Source organism: Rana temporaria, chromosome 5 (genome assembly GCF_905171775.1).
Source record: "Rana temporaria chromosome 5, aRanTem1.1, whole genome shotgun sequence".
Lineage (NCBI taxonomy): Eukaryota > Metazoa > Chordata > Amphibia > Anura > Ranidae > Rana > Rana temporaria.
Window position 1 is genome coordinate 398,574,350 of NC_053493.1, and position 19,873 is coordinate 398,594,222.

General features: G+C 44.0%; 1 protein-coding gene across 2 annotated transcripts in view; it reads right to left on the minus strand.

The window, feature by feature from the left end:
- ADCY8 (adenylate cyclase 8) overlaps positions 1-19,873 on the minus strand; it is a 387,999-nt gene that overhangs the window by 81,021 nt on the left and 287,105 nt on the right. For both annotated transcript variants that reach the window (XM_040354976.1, XM_040354977.1), the window contains one exon: positions 13,150-13,351. In XM_040354976.1, the coding sequence (XP_040210910.1) occupies positions 13,150-13,351 (202 nt within the window). The remainder of the gene's footprint in view (positions 1-13,149; positions 13,352-19,873) is intronic.

Genomic DNA, 19,873 nt, shown 5'->3' on the forward strand with positions numbered 1-19,873 from the left:
TTATATTATAATTTATCATTTTGTTTTAAAAAAAATGTCATACCCGGGATGCCTACTAGACTCTTGTTTGGTCAGATTTAAGTGAGTTATTCCTAAAAATTACAGGCCTACAGTATAAAACGCCAAATTTCCTTGCAAATAATGGTACCGCTTTCAGCATCTTATTTCTGAAAGAATCATACCGCCAGGGAGGTTAATGGAACCTATGCATTAAGGTGAAAAAACACCTGGCAATGACGGCCCCCCAGCCCCCTCGTTTTACTTACCTGAGCCTGTTCACCTGCTGTGAAGTCTGGCCGTTGATTGGCTAGATTGGATGTATTGATAGCAGCGCAGCTATTGGCTCGCGCTGCTGTCAATCACATCCAATGACGCGTCGCGCCGGGGGCGAGTGATACAGTCGGCGGCTTTAGCCTCCGAATGTATCACGGGAGCACGCCCGCAAGCTAACCCCCTTGGGAGAGCACTTCCCATGAAGGTGGAATGCTCTTGCAGTGAGGAAAGAGACAGCCGCCGAGGGACCCCAGAAGACAGGGTTAGGGGCCACTCTGTGCAAAACGAGCTGCACAGTGGAGGTAAGTATAACATGTTTGTTATTTTTTTAAAGAAAAACAAAACCTTACAACCAGTTTAACACGTATTTATGCCCTTTTATGTGTGTTTGTGCATTTCTTTTCCTCCCCAAATGCTTCTCTGTTGAACGAGCAAGTACTGTTTTTTGTTTTCTGAGTCCAAACCCCTGTAAGCTCCTATGTGTGCCTAGACTGTCATGGAGGGGTGTTTAGAGGCAGAAAAAAAAGTAAAACACTTGAGCTGCAGTGTGCATGAGGCCTTAACGTGATATTAACCACTTGCTTACTGGGCACATATACCCCCCTCCTGCCCAGGCGAAATTTCAGCTTCCGGCACTGCGTCGCTTTAACTGACAATTTTGCGGTCTTGCGACGTGGCTCCCAAACAAAATTGGCGTCCTTTTTTTCCCACAAATAGAGCTTTCTTTTAGTGGTATTTGATCACCTCTGCAGTTTTTATTTTTTGCGCTATAAACAAAAAAAGAGTGACAATTTTGAAAAAAAATTTTTTTTTACTTTTTGCTATAATAAATATCCCAATTTAAAAAAAAAAAAAATGTCCTCAGTTTAGGACGATACGTATTCTTCTACATGTTTTTGGTAAAAAAAAAAAAAAAAAAAATCGCAATAAATGACTGGTTTTCGCAAAAGTTATAGCGCCTACAAAATTGGGGACAGAATTATTGTTTGTTTTTATTATTTTTTTTTTACTAGTAATGACGGCGATTTGCGATTTTTATTGGAACTTATGGCGGACACATCGGACGCTTTTGACACATTTTTGGGACCATTCACATTTATACATTGATCAGTGCTATAAATATGCACTAATTACTGTATAAATGTGACTGGCAGGGAAGGGGTTAACACTAGGGGGCGAGGAAGGGGTTAAATGTGTATCCTGCATAGTGTTTCTAACTGTGGGGGGAGGTAACTGATCTGTGTCCCTATGTACAAGGGACACAGCATCGTCTCCTCTCTCCCTGACAGATTACACACACAGATACACGTCCTTGTCTGTGTAACCGCCAATCGTGGGTGCCTGGCGGACATCGTGGCCGACAGGCATGCGCATCAGCATTTCAGTGATGCGGCGGGCGCGCACGCCGCCGGCGTTCGTGCGCCCCCCAGTGGCCGGAGGAGCCGAGGACGTCTATAGTGCAGCTTCTACAGCCATGCAAAAACAGCTGCAGTAGGGCTGGGTACACTCTATATAGAACAGAAGTTGGGTGTTTTTTTGTGAAGGGGATACACATAACAATAAGACAATACAAAGGATGACCTGCTACCAGGGCTGTCTTAATGAGAGGGCACACCTGGGCACTGCCCAGGGGCCCCAGCTGAATGGGGGGCCCCTGCACTTTTCCCAAAGCAGCTGGTCCTTGAGCCCACGCTGCCCCGAAATTGGGGGCCCCCCCATGATGGCACTGAGAGTGATGGGCGACTATCTGGGGTGTAGAGGGGTCAAAGTGCTGGGGAGGCATCAATCTAGCAGATATATTATATGCACAGGACAGCTTTATTACTTAAAGCGGAGGTTCACCCTAAAAAACAACTTTCTACCATGCCATCCAGCATACTAGCGTCAGCTACAGTATGACTTTATTTTTATTTTTTTCGCTGTACTTACAGTTTAATCCATTAGTTTTGTTTCAGACTCCCGCGGGGAAAGGCGTTCCTATGAAGAGGGGAACATGATTGACGGCCGGCTATGGCGCGTCAGGCGTTTTGAAAATAGCCGGAGTAGGACTCGGCTCTTCACGGCGCTATACGGCGGCTGCGCACAGACTAGGAGCTGACTGCGCAGGCGCCGTGAAGAGCCAAGTCCTATTTCGGCTATTTTCGGAACACGTGACGTGCCATAGCCGGCCATCAATCATGTTCTCCTCTTCATAGGAACGCCTTTCCCCGCGGCAGTCTGAAACTAAACTAATGGATTAAACTGTGAGTACAGCGAAAAAATAAAAAATAAAGGCATACTGTAGCTGACGCTAGTATGCTGGATGGCATGGTAGACAAAGACATTTTTTTTTTTAGGGTGAACCCCCACTTTAATGTATGTAGTATTTCCCACTGTTTCTTTGCTGCACAGAATGCAGATTTTTTCCCTTCTACCTACTTCTCCATTGTAGGGGCCCCAGAGCATTACTTTGCCCAGTGGCCCATGATGCTATTAAGACGGCCCTGCCCACCACTGGCCTTATGGACTTTAACACATCCTGAGTCTCTGGTCTCTAAATTTATAGATCAAGAAAAAGTCAAAGGCCCACATTCACAAAGACTTACGCTAACGTATCTAATGATACACTGCGTAAGTCCACGGTTGCGCCGTCGTATCTATGCGCCTAATTCACAGTACCAGATACGCCTGAATTTTGGCTTCCTACGACCGACGTAAGTCTCCTACGCCGTCGTATCTTGGGTGCATATTTACGCTGGCCGCTAGGGGCGCTTCCATTGATTTACGCGTCAAATATGTAAATAAGCGACATACACAAATTCACAAACGTACTTGCGCCCGTCGCAGTAAGCTACGCCGTTTACGTAAGGCGTACGTCCGGCGTAAAGATAAACCACCAAATAGTTGGTCTAAGTCATGTTAGGTATGGACGTCGGAACTGCCGTCGGATTTTACGTTGTTTACGTAAGTTGTACATGAATGGGGCTGGGCGTACTGCATAGGTTACGTTCACGTCGTTGCCATTGAGCCGTCGTATCTTAGGGCGTAAATTCAACGTGATTCTGAGCATGCGCGCGCACGCGCCGTTCGTTCGGGAATTCATTTACATGGGGTCAGGGCTAATTTTAATACAACACGCCCACTACCTTCCTAATTTGAATTAGGCGGGCTTACGCCGGCCCATTTACGCTACGCCGCCTTAACTTAGGGAGCAAGGGCCAGATTCACATACATTTGCAGCCGTGTATGCTAACCCGTTTACGTTACACCGCCGCAAGTTTCCAGTTTTAGTGCCCGATCCACAAAGCACTTACCTGGAAACTTGCGGCGGTGTACCGTAAATACGTCCGGCGCAAGGCGGGCCAATTCAAATGGGCGTGTGCCATTTAAATTAGGCGCGCTCCCGCGCCAAACCTACTGCGCATGCTCTGTTTCGCAATTCCCGTCGTGCTTTGCATGCAGTGACGTCATTTTTTTGAACGGCGACGCGCGTAGCGTAATTCTGTATTCCCGGACGGCTTACGCAAACGACGTTAATTTTTACATTTCGACGCGGGAACGACGGCCATACTGTATACAGCAATACGATTGCTGTGTAAAGTTAAGGCACCAAAAACGACGACTAACTTTGCAATGGGAAACTAGACTAGCGGCGACGTAGCGAACTCCCCCCAACGGCGGCCGCGGTACTGCATCCTAAGATCCGACAGTGTAAAACAATTACACCTGTCGGATCTAAGGGCTATCTATGCGTAACTGATTCTATGAATCAGTCGCATAGATAGAAACAGAGATATGACGGCGTATCAGGAGATACGCCGTCGTATCTCTTTTGTGAATCTGGCCCTATGTGCTTTGTGAATACTGTACTTGCCTCTCTATCTTACGTCGGCGTATCGCATATGAGATGCGCTACGCCCGCACAGAGATACGCCGCTCTCTGTGAATCTGGGCCATAAGGTCTTATTTGCATACTTCTTGGTAAGTGACTCAAAGTACTGAAGACAGGGGGCCAGAATGGCAGCCAGGCAACTAGCATTTGCTCAACACGTTTCAGATTGCCTCTATAACCAAGATGTTGGCTCTAGGGTATTCCCACTCTGCCCTGATTATCCTGGGGTATACGCTCCGCTGTCCAATCCCTCCAAGTTATACTGATGTATGCAAGCTGTGCCGCGTATATTTACAGCAGCTGCCCAGATTTCATTCCCTGCTGCAAATTTGTTTTCTGAATAAAAAGAGCCAACATAATTTGGCTTCTATGTGATAAAAAATCCCAGATCTTATTTAAAGAAAATTGCAAAAGTTTAATTTGCTGGAGCGGAGCGCGCTGGCACTCAATCTTGTTTTTCTCGAACTTTTTTTCCCCCCCTCAAAGTCACTTATGCAGAATGGTAATTTGCAAAGTGCGGAATTAGGTAGCAGTAAAAAAAAAAAAAAAAAAAAAAAAGAAACCACAAGAGATGGAATTTGCATGAATACGCTGCACATAAAATTGTATAATGTGTACTACATGGATGCTTTAGTCACTAGCTGAAAGTAAGCCAATGTTTTAGGAAAGGGGGATTTCTGAACTGTGTCATATAAAATCCTTAGAGGAGAATCAATTTTTTATGTGTTTTTAACCTTTAAGTGAAAGTTGTCCTCAAAGTGAATCTTTCCTTTGCCCATGAAAAGAAAGGGTGCACATTTCCTTTCTCCCCAGAAGCATGTACTCACCTTAATGCCCTCCCCAGCATCATCTACTCACCTTTCCTCCTCCCCAGCATAATCTACTCACATTTCCTCCTCCCCAGCATCATCTACTCACCTTTCCTCCTCCCCAGCATAATCTACTCACATTTCCTCCTCCCCAGCATCATCTACTCACCTTTCCTCTCTCCCCAGCATCATCTACTCACCTTTCCTCCCTCCCCAGCATCATCTACTCACCTTTCCTCTCTCCCCAGCATCATCTACTCACCTTTCCTCTCTCCCCAGCATCATCTACTCACCGTTCCTCCCTCCCCAGCATCATCTACTCACCTTTCCTCCCTCCCCAGCATCACCTACTCACCTTTCCTCCCTCCCCAGCATCACCTACTCACCTTTCCTCCCTCCCCAGCATCATCTACTCACCTTTCCTCCCTCCCCAGCATCATCTACTCTCCCTTTCCTCCCTCCCCAGCATCATCTGCTCACCTTTTCTCCCTCCCCAGCATCATCTACTCACCTTTCCTCCCTTTCCAGCATCATCTACTCACCTTTCCTTCCTCCCCAGCATCATCTACTCACCTTCCCTCCCTCCCCAGCGTTGTCTACTCACCTTTCCTCCCTCCCCAGCATCACCTACTCACCTTTCCTCCCTCCCCAGCATCATCTACTCACCTTTCCTCCCTCCCCAGCATCATCTACTCACCTTTCCTCCCTCCCCAGCATCATCTACTCACCTTTCCTCCCTCCCCAGTATCATCTACTCACCTTTCCTCCCTCCCCAGCATCATCTACTCACCTTTCCTCCCTCCCCAGTATCATCTACTCACTTTTCCTCCCTCCCCAGTATCATCTACTCACCTTTCCTCCCTCCCCAGCATCATCTACTCACCTTTCCTCCCTTCCCAGTATCATCTACTCACCTTTCCTCCCTCCCTAGCATCATCTACTCACCGTTCCTCCTTCCCCAGCTTCGTCTACTCACCTTTCCTTTCTATCCAGTAGCATTTACTCACCTTTCCTCCCTCCCTAGCATCATCTACTCACCTTTTCCTCCTCCTCAGCATCGTCTACTGACCTTTTCTCCCTCCCCAGCGTCGTCTACTCACCTTTTTCTCCCTCCCCAGCATCATCTACTCACCTTTCCTCCCTCCCCAGCATCATCTACTCACCTTTCCTCCCTCCCCAGCATCATCTACTCACTTTTCCTTTCTATCCAGTAGCATTTACTCACCTTTCTGTCCTCCACAACAACAGCTACTCACCTTTCCTTTCTATCCAGTAGCATTTACTCACCTTTCTGTCCTCCACAGCAACAGCTACTCACCCTTTCTCCCTTCCCAGTAGCATTTACTCACCTGTTCTCTCTCCCCAGCATCATCTACTCACCTTTCCTCTCTCCCCAGCATCATCTACTCACCTTTCCTCCCTCCCCAGCATCATCTACTCACCTTTCCTCCCTCCCCAGCATCATCTACTCACCATTCCTCCCTCCCTAGCATCATCTACTCACCTTTCCTCTCTCTCCAGTAGCATTTACTCACCTTTCCTCCCTCCCCAGCATCATCTACTCACCTTTCCTCACACCCCAGCATCATCTACTCACCGTTCCTCTCTCTCCAGTAGCATTTACTCACCTTTCCTCCCTCCCCAGCATCATCTACTCACCTTTCCTCCCTTCCCAGCATAATCTACTCACCTTTCCTCCCTCCCCAGCATCATCTACTCACCTTTCCTCCCTCCCTAGCATCATCTATTCACCTTTCTCCCTTCCCAGCGGCATTTACTCACCTTTCCTCTCTCTCCAGTAGCATGTACACACCTTTATGCCCTCCCCAGAAACATGTACTCACCTTTCTTCCCTCCCAGTAGCATCTATTCACCTTTCCCCTCTCCCAGGCATTATCTACTCACCTTTCCTGTACAAATTTTTCTTCATTCGCCAGCAGCAAGTTCTCACCTTTCCTCCTACCCCAGCAGCATGTACCCACCTTTCCTTCCTCCCAAGCAGTATGCACTCTTCTTTCCTACCTCCCCAACAGCATGTACCCACCTTTCCTTCCGTACCCACCTGCCAGGACCAAGAAAAAGGCCAGTGTATAACCCAACCGTTTTGCTGGAGCTTACATGAAGCTATGGACTCTTTTCTCTGGGCAAACAGAGTGGTGAAGGAGGGAAGAAATGAGAGTACATGCTGCTGGGGAGGGAGGAAGGGCAAGTACACGTAACAGTACTGGGCCAATCACAAAGCATCAGTGTTGTCATGAGAGAAAGGGGAGGTGACTCATATGCTCGTTAAGGAGATTTTTCTTAGACTTCCTGTCCAGCACTTCCTGGATAGCATTTTGATGGCAGATGTGTTAGTAAAGCACAGCATCCAAAATAAGGGGGAATATGATTTTGCATCCAAATTTCAGAGGCAGCACAGCCAAGGCTTATGTACAGATAAAACAGAGCTGCAGCCACTGATTTGACATCCCAAAGGCTTCAGAACCCTGTGCTCAGGCTGCAAGGTAGACAAACTTCAATAGAAAGCTGGCATTTCAAAAGCTATCAACAAAGGCTATTTGGCAAAGTGGCATATTGTACAGCTAGAAAAACCAATGCGTTTCAGCCAGCCGTTTCAGCAGATTGTTTTTTCTGGCTTTATATCACTTTGCCCAGTAAGGATAACCATTTGCTGATACCTAAGTGCTGGCTTTCTACTAAAGCTCAGGTAAGGCATCCTTGGGGGACCCTGGAGTAGTCTAAAGAATGTGAAAAGGATACGATCACAACAAATATCATATAAGTCCTGTAAATCATCATTTTAAAGCCCAACCCCAGTTAGCCCTAAATTTGGTAGAGATGGGAAGAGTTATGCCGCGTACACATGATCAGGCTTTTGCCCGGCCAAATCACATCGAAATTCCATCGGGAAAAAATAGAACATGTTCTATATCTACAGGGAGTGCAGAATTATTAGGCAAATGAGTATTTTGACCACATCATCCTCTTTATGCATGTTGTCTTACTCCAAGCTGTATAGGCTCGAAAGCCTACTACCAATTAAGCATATTAGGTGATGTGCATCTCTGTAATGAGAAGGTGTGTGGTCTAATGACATCAACACCCTATATCAGGTGTGCATAATTATTAGTCAACTTCCTTTCCTTTGGCAAAATGGGTCAAAAGAAGGACTTGACAGGCTCAGAAAAGTCAAAAATAGTGAGATATCTTGCAGAGGGATGCAGCACTCTTAAAATTGCAAAGCTTCTGAAGCGTGATCATCGAACAATCAAGCGTTTCATTCAAAATAGTCAACAGGGTCGCAAGAAGCGCGTGGAAAAACCAAGGCGCAAAATAACTGCCCATGAACTGAGAAAAGTCAAGCGTGCAGCTGCCAAGATGCCACTTGCCACCAGTTTGGCCATATTTCAGAGCTGCAACATCACTGGAGTGCCCAAAAGCACAAGGTGTGCAATACTCAGAGACATGGCCAAGGTAAGAAAGGCTGAAAGACGACCACCACTGAACAAGACACACAAGCTGAAACGTCAAGACTGGGCCAAGAAATATCTCAAGACTGATTTTTCTAAGGTTTTATGGACTGCTGAAATGAGAGTGAGTCTTGATGGGCCAGATGGATGGGCCCGTGGCTGGATTGGTAAAGGGCAGAGAGCTCCAGTCCGACTCAGACGCCAGCAAGGTGGAGGTGGAGTACTGGTTTGGGCTGGTATCATCAAAGATGAGCTTGTGGGGCCTTTTCGGGTTGAGGATGGAGTCAAGCTCAACTCCCAGTCCTACTGCCAGTTTCTGGAAGACACCTTCTTCAAGCAGTGGTACAGGAAGAAGTCTGCATCCTTCAAGAAAAACATGATTTTCATGCAGGACAATGCTCCATTAAACGCGTCCAAGTACTCCACAGCGTGGCTGGCAAGAAAGGGTATAAAAGAAGAAAAACTAATGTGAGATTTACAAGGAGGGAAAACAGTACACCTCTCTGAACAGTGTCTGGGAGGCTGTGGTTGCTGCTGCACGCAATGTTGATGGTGAACAGATCAAAACACTGACAGAATCCATGGATGGCAGGCTTTTGAGTGTCCTTGCAAAGAAAGGTGGCTATATTGGTCACTGATTTGTTTTTGTTTTGTTTTTGAATGTCAGAAATGTATATTTGTGAATGTTGAGATGTTATATTGGTTTCACTGGTAAAAATAAATAATTGAAATGGGTATATATTTTTTTTTGTTAAGTTGCCTAATAATTATGCACAGTAATAGTCACCTGCACACACAGATATCCCCCTAAAATAGCTAAAACTAAAAACAACCTAAAAACTACTTCCAAAAATATTCAGCTTTGATATTAATGAGTTTTTTGGGTTCATTGAGAACATGGTTGTTGTTCAATAATAAAATTAATCTTCAAAAATACAACTTGCCTAATAATTCTGCACTCCCTGTAAACGCCAATGGAATTCATCGGAATTTCCGACAAACAAAAACTCTGATGGGGCTACACACAATCGGAAAATCCGATGGAAAAAGTCCATCAGACTTTATTGCAAATGACAGGAGTTCAGAAGAAAAAGCCAACACATTTCGGGGGCTCACTACTTTTCCTTCACCAGGGGTTGGATACTTGATGTAAATAGGGAGAATGCAGGACAATAGATTGCCAAATAGAAGAATACAAATAATGATTGCTCTGGTTATCGCTCCAATTGTAATAAAGACAACGGCCAAAACACAGCTATTTAGAACAGAATAGAAGTGTACCAACAAATGTAAGGATGTTAATGATCTCTATATATTCTTCTCCTGGTGACACCAACTCACTCTAATTTTAAAATTCTAGTGTTACCGGGACAAAAAAAAAGGAAAGGGAAATAACCCCAGTAAAGACACAGCACAAAAAAAATCAAAACAAGTTGTAATGCCCCGTACACACGATCGGAATTTCCAATGGAAAAAGTCTGATGGACTTTTTCCATCGGATTTTCAGATCGTGTGTAGCCCCATCAGAGTTTTTTTTGTCGGAAATTCTGATTTAGATATAGAACATTTTCTATTTTCTTCCGATGGAATTTCGATGTGATTTGGCCAGGCAAAAGCCTGATCATGTGTACGCGGCATAACTCTTCCCATCTCTACCAAATTTAGGGCTAACTGGGGTTGGGTTTTAAAATGATGATCTGTTAAAACTATTCAATTAACCTTTTACATTTGTTTGTTTTTTTGCAATAGAAGGGACAACTTTAGAAAGGCTACCCTGTGACCCTGTTCCCCCATAGCCTAAATAAAGAATTATTGGAACTCTTGATGCATTACACCTGTTGAGCTATTTTATTGGCTCCTATTCAGTAACCGATTACAAGCTCAACAAAATAATTGAACACATACTTGGCTTCAATATATCATATGCACATAAGTATGTATACACTCCTCCTAATTGTTAAATTCAGAGGTGCAAAAGACATGATAACAGATTTACTAAAGGGTTTTCGAGTCCTAAAGTAAATGCAGGAATTTTCTTTTCACATCATACCGGTATGATGGATTCTTAACTCTTTTAGTAGATTAGCCCAATGGTTTTCACAAGTTTGATGTGAAGGAAATGGAGTGGCCTGCACAGATTCCTGGCCTAAACCATACAGAACACCTTGGGGATAAATCAGAACCCCAATTATGACACAGGTATTCTCAGTCAACATCAGTGCCTGACCTTACAAATGCCCTTTTGTCTGAATAGAGTGTATTCCCCTAGGTACACTCCAAAATCGTGTGGAAAGTCTTTACAGAAGTGTGGAGGCTGTTATAGTCATATGATTGTTAGACGTGCTCATGGTTTTGCAATGTGATGTCCAACAAGTTCATATAGATCAAGTGTCCACAAACTAAAGACCTCTTTAAGAGAATCTGTTAGTTTCCTTTACTGTGCTCCCTCACAAATTAATTGCAGCTTTGGTAAATACCTTCCTTAGGTATGGAGAAGCATGTGACCTCCTAGAATGTCCAGTTGTCAGGCTTGAACAAGGTCACACGAGGAACAGGAAGAAGAAGTCTAACACCACCCTACAAAGAGCATACAAAAGGTTGGGACTCATTACAGAAGTGCCTGTCCTCCTCACCCTACAACTTGTTCCTTTGGTAAATACTTGTCATTCTAGGTACAGAGGAACGTGTGACCTCCTGGGATACAGTGCTTTGGCCACAGTGGCCAATAGCCAGGTTCAAACAAGAACACATGAGGAACAGGATGAAGAAGTCTAACACCATCCTACACAGAGCATACAAAAGGTTGGATCTCAGCTCAGAAGAGCATAGAAGGTAAGCATCAATGGGTGATGTACACTTGGGTTAGTGGTGGCCATCCCGTAAAGTGTAACCAGTTCCAAAAATGTGTTTAATTTTGATAGAATGTGGAAGGGCTAGAAGTTATGTTTTTATTACCTTCCCTGTCTCCACCAAGGGTAACACGATACCCACAGTTGTGCTCTTGTTACTGGAACAGGAGCAGAGGGGAAATATTCCAACACCTAAAAGGAGATTCCCTTTACTTTGGTCAATTTTCCCTAATGGGACACAGACAGAAGGGAAAATCTCCCCAATGGGACACAGACAGAAGGGGAAATCTCCCCAATGGGACACAGACAGAAGGTGAAATCTCCCCAATGTGACACAGAAGGGAAAATCTCCCCAATGAAACACAGAAGGGAGAATCTCCCCAATGGGACACAGACAGAAGAGAAAATCTCCCCAATGGGACACAGAAGGGAAAATCTCACCAATGGGACACAGAAGGGAAAATCTCACCAATGGGACACAGACAGAAGGGGAAATTTCACCAATGGGAAACAGACAGAAGGGGAAATCTCCCCAATGGGACACAAAAGGGAAAATCTCCCCAATGGGACACAGAAGGGAAAATCTTACCAATGGGACACAGAAGGGGAAATCTCCCCAATGGGACACAGAAGGGAAACTCTCACCAATGGGACACAGACAGAAGGGGAAATTTCACCAATGGGAAACAGACAGAAGGGGAAATCTCCCCAATGGGACACAAAAGGGAAAATCTCCCCAATGGGACACAGAAGGGAAAATCTTACCAATGGGACACAGAAGGGGAAATCTCACCAATGGGACACAGAAGGGGACATCTCACCAATGGGACACAGACAGAAGGGAAAATCTCCCCAATGGGACACAGAAGGGAAAATCTCACCAATGGGACACAGACAGAAGGGGAAATCTCCCCAATGGGACACAGAATGGAAAATCTCACCAATAGGACACAGACAGAAGGGGAAATCTCCCAAATGGGACACAGACAGAAGGGGAAATCTCCCAATGGGACACAGAAGGGAAAATCTCCCCAATGGGACACAGAAGGGAAAATCTCAACAATGGGACACAGACAGAAGGGGAAATCTCCCCAATGGGACACAGAAGGGAAAATCTCCCCAATGGGACACAGAAGGGAAAATCTTACCAATGGGACACAGAAGGGGAAATCTCACCAATGGGACACAGACAGAAGGGGGAATCTCCCCAATGGGACACAGACAGAAGGGGAAATCTCCCCAATGGGACACAGAAGGGGAAATCTCACCAATGGGACACAGAAGGGAAAATCTCACCAATGGGACACAGACAGAAGGGGAAATCTCCCCATTGGGACACAGAAGGTGAAATCTCCCCAATTGGACACAGAAGGGAAAATCTCCCCAATGGGACACAGAAGGGAAAATCTCCCCAATGGGACACAGAAGGGAAAATCTCACCAATGGGACACAGAAGGGAAAATCTCACCAATGGGACACAGAAGGGAAAATCTCACCAATGGGACACAGACAGATGGGGAAATCTCCCCAATAGGACACAGAAGGGAAAATCTTCCCTACTCTATCCAAAACTCTTCCCACTAATCAGAGAAGACACTCCTACTTCCAGCCTAATTTCAGATTTCGACCACAGGTCAGCAGAAAGGCCTATTTTAGACAAGGGAGCTGAAAAATAATTTCACGGGATCTGCATGAACACAAAACCAAATTATAGGCTGTTTGTTTTTTTAATATTCATGGAGTTGTCACAGTAATGTATATGGCTCTTTCTGAACATTCATCTCTAATTATTGTCATATATAGAATTCTGTGTTCTGTTCCTCATTCTTGCTCTCACCACCCACAAACCTAGGCATTCCCGCGGCGAAATGACTTACAATATTGATTACGGCTCCGAGGAAATTAATCATAATGGATGCGAAGATGATGACATTCCTTGCCAAGTACGTCTCATTAATCCAGCAGCAGGTTTTCCGGAGCACTAGGGGAAGACATTTATAATCCTCCGCCGTCGTTATCAGGACCAGCGCCGAGTGCAACATGATGAGGATCGAAAACTGGATCACCATCGGCATCATCCTATGCAGAAAAAAAAGTGATTTAAGATATGGCAAGAAAATCAAGAAGGCAACCACTATTCAAGTGCACGTTTCAATCGGTAGTAAATGATGAAAAAAGGACAATATTAATATTAAATATTAAAAGATAGGTACTGCCCTTGTCCACTGTAGTTTTAGTTCATTTGTAGCGCTGATGCTCATCCTTATGGTGCCACAAACCTGCTATTAAATTAGCATAATGTACCAGTTCATAGTTTATGAAGGTGCCATTACTGGCCATACATATCTCCTAACTGACCACCAATGACCAATTGACCTCCAATGAGTGCGGTATATTTTTTTTAGCAAAGACCCTAGAGAATAAAATGGCGATCATTGCAATGTTTTATGTCACACTTTATTTGCGCAGTGGTCTTTCAATTGCAGTTTTTTTTTTAAAGAAATACACTTTCATGAATAAAAAAAAAAAAAAAACAGTAACGTTAGTCCAATTTTGTTGTAAAATGTGAACGATGATGTTAAGTCAAGTAAATAGATACCTAACATGTCATGCTTTAAAATTGTGCACATTCGTGGAATGGCGAGAAACGATGGTGTTTAAAAATCTCCATAGGCGACGCTTTACAATTTTCTGCATTTTATTTAATATTTTTTGATTTTTTACACTGTCACTTTAATATTTTTTTTTTGATCACTTTATTGCTGTCAATGTAAGGAATGTAAGGAATCCCTTGTGACAGTAATAGGGCAGTGACAGGTACTCTTTATGGAGGGATCTGGGGTCTATAATACCCCAAATCACTCCTTTGCACTTAAAAACATTCAAAACGCCAAGTTTGGCTGTTTTGAATACTGTCATTTTTTTTTTCATTTGGTGCCTTTAAGTCTTCAGTAAACTGGAAGTGATGTCATGACATCGCGTCCGGGTTACTAGATCCGAGACCCAATCAAAGCTGATTCGGTTCTCCGGCCAGCTGGCGGACGTGGCTGGTCGCTTTGACAGTCCCCCCTCCTGCTGCTTGCAATAACAGCTTAGTGGCTGATTAGCCACATCGGTTGTCATTACCAGAAAGCCGACAGTGCGCTCTAAAAAAACGGTACCGGGGTGATCACCCTGGTACAACCCCTTGAAGCCTAAGGCCGCATATTTGCGTTATGTCGGCGTCAAGGGGTTAAAGTTCAAAAATGTTAGTCATATCATGATTTATTTAAAAATAAATTGGTCTACATGTGTGCAGGGCGCCGAAAATAGGTGTCTTATTAGCTTTGTAAATTTTTAACAAGCACGTGATTAGAACCTGAGGCTCTAATTGGCTTGTTTAACGTTGTCCTCAGGGCGCAGAGCACTGCGCCCCGAACCCTCCCACTTTTGATTTTAGCAAACCAAAATTCGCCATTGCGTTACTTACAGTTTCTCGTCCTGGAAAATTTGAAACACGGAAGCTGCTGGGTATCAGGGGAGCCATGACAGCCCCGACTGGAGGCTACATTTGCAGGTAAGGACCTAGTGGAGTCTGTTTGCGCCCTCCCAAAATTGTTTTATTACCAGCTACCACTGGTCACTACATGAGTGAGCAATGGTTGCTTTTTAAGTTTTGAAGTCACAGCTGAGAGGGGTGTACAGGATCAGCTGAGCTGCTGAGCCACTGTTGAGAGGGGGGGGGGGGGGGGGATGTTGAGTTTGCCAAATGACTGCTGAAAAAAGGAATGGGTGAGCTGAGCTGCTAAACAATGGCGTAGAGAGGGGGCAAGGGGGACTGAGCTGTACATCGCTGCTGGGAGGGGGTACTAGGTGAGCTAAGCTGCACAGTCACTGCTGGATGGGGTGCAGGGTAGATGGATCTGGCAGGGGCGGACTGACCATTGAGTCACTCGGGCACTGCCCGAGGGCCCCCTGTCACTAGGGGGCCCCATCAGCTTTGCCAGGCTCAGTAAAACCAGGGACAGTATGTAAAAATCTATGTTTTTTTTTACATCTGTCCCTGATATGTCTGAAACCAACATGCTTCTGATGTGAAAATCCAGAGATGTTAGCTGCCCCGCCTCTGCACTGCCTCCTTGCGTGGTGGCCATCTGTAAGCCCAGGGGCCCCATAATCTTCTATTGCCCGGGGGCCCCATGAATTGTCAGTCCGCCCCTGGGATCTGGTCAGTGCTGGCATTGGGCAGCAGGGTCAGCTAAGCTGCTGAATCTTTGCTTGCAAAAGAAGGTCAGGGTGAGCTGAGCTGCTGAGAAAATAATTAAGACATCTTCCTAAAATGTTCCATAGTGCCTACAGCTACATAGGTCAGTGGGGGGCTTGTTTTGAAGCTGATTCACTGCTTGTTAAGCATATGCAAATACAAATATTTTTAATGATCAAAGGGCTCGATTACACGAGCGACAGGAGGGAGGTAAAAATAAGCAATGGAGCTGTGGCTTTACCGCTATTTCTCTGCTTTCTCCCTCTAAGCCACATCAGACGAACGGGATTGTACACATGTTGAGACAAAAAGTATACCCCATGTTGCCTTTAGCAGGCAGTGAATGGAGCTGTGCCACAACTGCCCAAAAACTGCATGTAATGCACACAATTGCAGCTCAGTGGTGTGTAGACACGTGCGGTTCGTTCCGTTCCAAATAGAATTTCGGAAAATTTTTTATCTTTTGAAAAATTCGGATGTATCCGAATTTCCGAATTACAATAGTACCCAATATAAACGAATCAGAAATAACAAAAAAAAAAATTCAGACGAAATTAGAATTCAAATCCTTTTTGAATCATTTTCGAATAGTTTTCAAATTGTAAACGTTTTCCAATTTGAATCGTTTTCCAATTTCCAAAGAGAATAAAATAGAAGATAAAGGAATAGAATAGAAAAAAAATAGAATAGAAAAGAATATAACAGAATATAATAGAGTAAAACAGAACAAAATAGAAAATAAAGGAACAGAATAGACTAATATATATATTAGAAACAAATAGAATAGAATTGTTTTCTATTCTACTGTATGCTTTTCTATTCTATTCAAATTGATTATATTTTAATTTTAGAAAATGGTTATATTATTTCTATTCTAATCTATTATTATTTTTTTATTCAATTTTTTTTTCTATTTTATTTCGAATTTCAGAAGGTGGGTATAATCTTTCTATTTTTTTTTTTTTTATTCTATTCCATTCTATTGTGTTCTTTTATTTTCTATCCTATTTTGTTCTGTTTTACTCTATTATATGCTATTCTTTTATTCTATTTTATTCTATTCTATTTCTTTATTTTCTATTTTATTTTATTCTCTTTGGAAATTGAAAAACTATTAGAATCGTAAAACTTTTCAAATCGTAAAACTTTTCAAATCGGAAAACTTTTCAAACCGGAAAACGTTTCAAATCGGAAAACGTTTCAAATCGGAAAACGTTTCAAATCGGAAAACGTTTCAATTCGGAAAACGTTTCAAATCGGAAAACTTTTCATATCTCTAATCCTCTTCTTTTGAATTGTACTGTTGGTGTAGTATCTCCCTGCATTGTAAAGCGATGTACAAACTGTTGGCGCTATAAAAAATTCTGTATAATTACATTGGAAAACTTTTTAAATTCGAAAGCTATTCGAAATTGATTCGAAAACGTTTTGAATCAATCCGAAATCATATTCGAAAATTCGAATCGATTAGAATACGAATAAACAAAATAAATTCCGAAAACAAATCAAACGAATTAAACAAATCAAACGAAACAAATTTATGTAGATAACGCATCGAAACAAAACTACATTTTTCGCTCTGCACATGTTTAGTGGTGTGGAATTTTCAGGGTTAAGACACATGGTGAGAAGGTGACATATTGCCTTCCACCGCTTTTCAGAGGGGCTCCAAGCGCTGCCGCCATGTGTGAATGAGCCCTAAAGCATTAAAGGAATTGAAACAGAAGAAAAAACATACAGAAGATAAAAGAGTTGCATTATGTACAGTATATCCTTACTACATAACCTCATGCTGGTTGTACGAGAGCTTTTACTTTTACGTTCAACCTAAAATAGTTTTCAGAAGATTGTAGCATCTAATTTTGAAAGCTTTTTAGAGGAAAAAAAACCTCCTTTCAGCACTTTCCACTTTTTGTTTGCAAATAACAAGTGTGTCACAAGAGCAATTTAGCTAAGTACATCTCCGTTGAAGAGCTCCTTTGTCCTGCCTCCGCTGCTTCGAAAAATACAGGTCTATCCTCAGCTGCCGTCAATGGATTTCAGATTTCTGTTATAATCTAAGATGTCAGGTGGATGGTTGCTGCAATGTGTTTACGATCATGAGGGAAGGAAAACATGGGCATATAAAAAAAAAAAAACAATGATCTAGCGCTACCCACCCCGTAAGGGCCCCTGGTATGAACTGGTTCTTCCTCAACAAGTTGGGAGTTCTAAAGGGTTGGAGATTGCGTTGGTCTTACTCACTCAGTTGAGGGTCTGTAAGTGGGTGAAGGTGGGAGGCGGGTTAGGAGAGTTCGCTCCCAATAATTTGGGCCCAACTTAGCAGAAGAGTGGTGATGAGCCCTTTTTGAGGGCTTGGGCTTATGCCTCTGGGTACACCCACAAGGCCGTTTCCACATATATTTGTAGAGGTAGGTAAACAAAGCTCTCAGTATCCATTTAGAAGCAAAATGGAGGTGAATATGTAGTAGTTTTTTTGAAAGTAGCAAAAACTTATGAAGCCAACGTGTTTCGGGGGAGAACCAAGACTCCCCCTTCTTCAAGGCTGCTGGTATGAACTGGTTCTTCCTCAACAAGTATGGAGTTCTAAAGGGTTGGAGATTGCGTTGGTCTTACTCACTCAGTTGAGGGTCTGTAAGTGGGTGAAGGTGGGGGTTGATTAGGAGAGTTCACTCCCGATACTTTTGGCCCAACTTAGCAGAAGAGTGGTGGTGAGTCCTTGTTGGGGGCTTGGGCTGCTGCCTCTGGGTACACTCACAAGTCCATTTCCACATATATTTTTAGGGGTAGATAAACAAAGCTCCCAGTATCCAATTAGAAGCAAAATGGAGGTCGTTTTTTTGAAAGTAGCTAAAACTTATCAAGCCAACGTGTTTCGGAGGAACCAAGACTCCCCCTTCTTCAGGGCTGCTGCTGTTTGTTTATGGTGAGTGGAGCTATATCCCAAATTGGTCTGTCTGTAACACCAAAATCTAGATGGTTGCTGTCAGGGCTGGGCTCAGCCCTTCCTTCTCTGAGCTGGCTGCTCAGCTGTCGGCTAATTGCCAGCTCCTATCTCTCCACAGTGACTCACCTGTTGATGATCCTGCTTGTCAGTCCTGCCTACTTAGGCCGTCCAGCTCAGATGATCTCTGCCTTCACCTTGGTCAACATCAAAGAGACTATCTCCTGCGTTCCTGTTGAAGACTTGCTTAGCTGATGTTCCTTCTGGCTCCAGATTGCTGTTCTACTACGTTTATCTCTGGCTCTCTGACATTTGGCTTGGCTGACTATCCAATCTGGTTCCTGAACTCTGGCTATGTCTTGACTACGCTTACTCTGTTTATCTTTTTATTATTATTATTTAACAAGTGTGATTTAACTGTACTTCTGTCTCGGTCTGATTAATGGTTTCTGACAGTTGCTGGGTCGTTTGGCGGTGGGAGCATAGTGTATAGACTAGGGAGCACACCACCAAACAAGCCAGCAACCATCCAGATTTCTGTGTTACAGACTGACCAATTTGGGATATAGCTCCACTCAGCATTTACGTATAGCAGCAGCCCTGAAAAAGGGGGAGTCTTGGTTCCCCCCGAAATGCATTGGCTTGATAAGTTTTTGCTGCTTTCAATAAAATGACTACATATTCACCTCCATTTTGCTTCTAACTGGATACTGGGTGCTCCGTTTATCTACCTCAACAAGTATGGATGCTGCCCACCCATGCAAGCACCAGTCCATTCACACCAGCTCCAATAAACAGTCTAGGGGATATCTTTTTAAGATTTATTGCTTGAAGAACCTTAACGGGAGACGGGTTAGGGCATGGGATCCTCCAAAACGCTCAGCACTTAGTAGTTAGAGGACAATCTTCTCTAGAGGCAGTAGCAAGTTGCAGTAGCAAGTATCAAACAGTCTAAGGCCCTACAGCTGAAGACCACGGGGGCAAGTTCATTGGCATCTGGTTACCCTGTGCCAATGCACAACTGCCGGAACCCAATGCAGCTTCCAGTGCACTTCCCAGTCACAGGGATCAGCTTAATAGTACTTCTCACAAGTCCCCAGAACATTTACCACCTTCCAGCTTCCTCCGGACACAGTCCAGTGAGTGAAACGGCACCTCTTTGGACCAGATCTCTTGTAGCGTGGTTATGCAATTTGCTCAAAGCTCACTTCTCTCTCACCATACATAGATTCATGTATTGCATGAATCTATCTATGGTCGCCGCTGCCGCCCCCTATTCAGGTGTCTGGCCCTTCGTCGGGCGCCGGGCACCTGAATTACAGTGGCGGGGGTGTTTTTGGAAGTGCATAAATAGAGCCATAGGCTCTAATAGGCTTCCAAAATGGTAAACAGCGGGCGCAATGCTGTGCGTTCG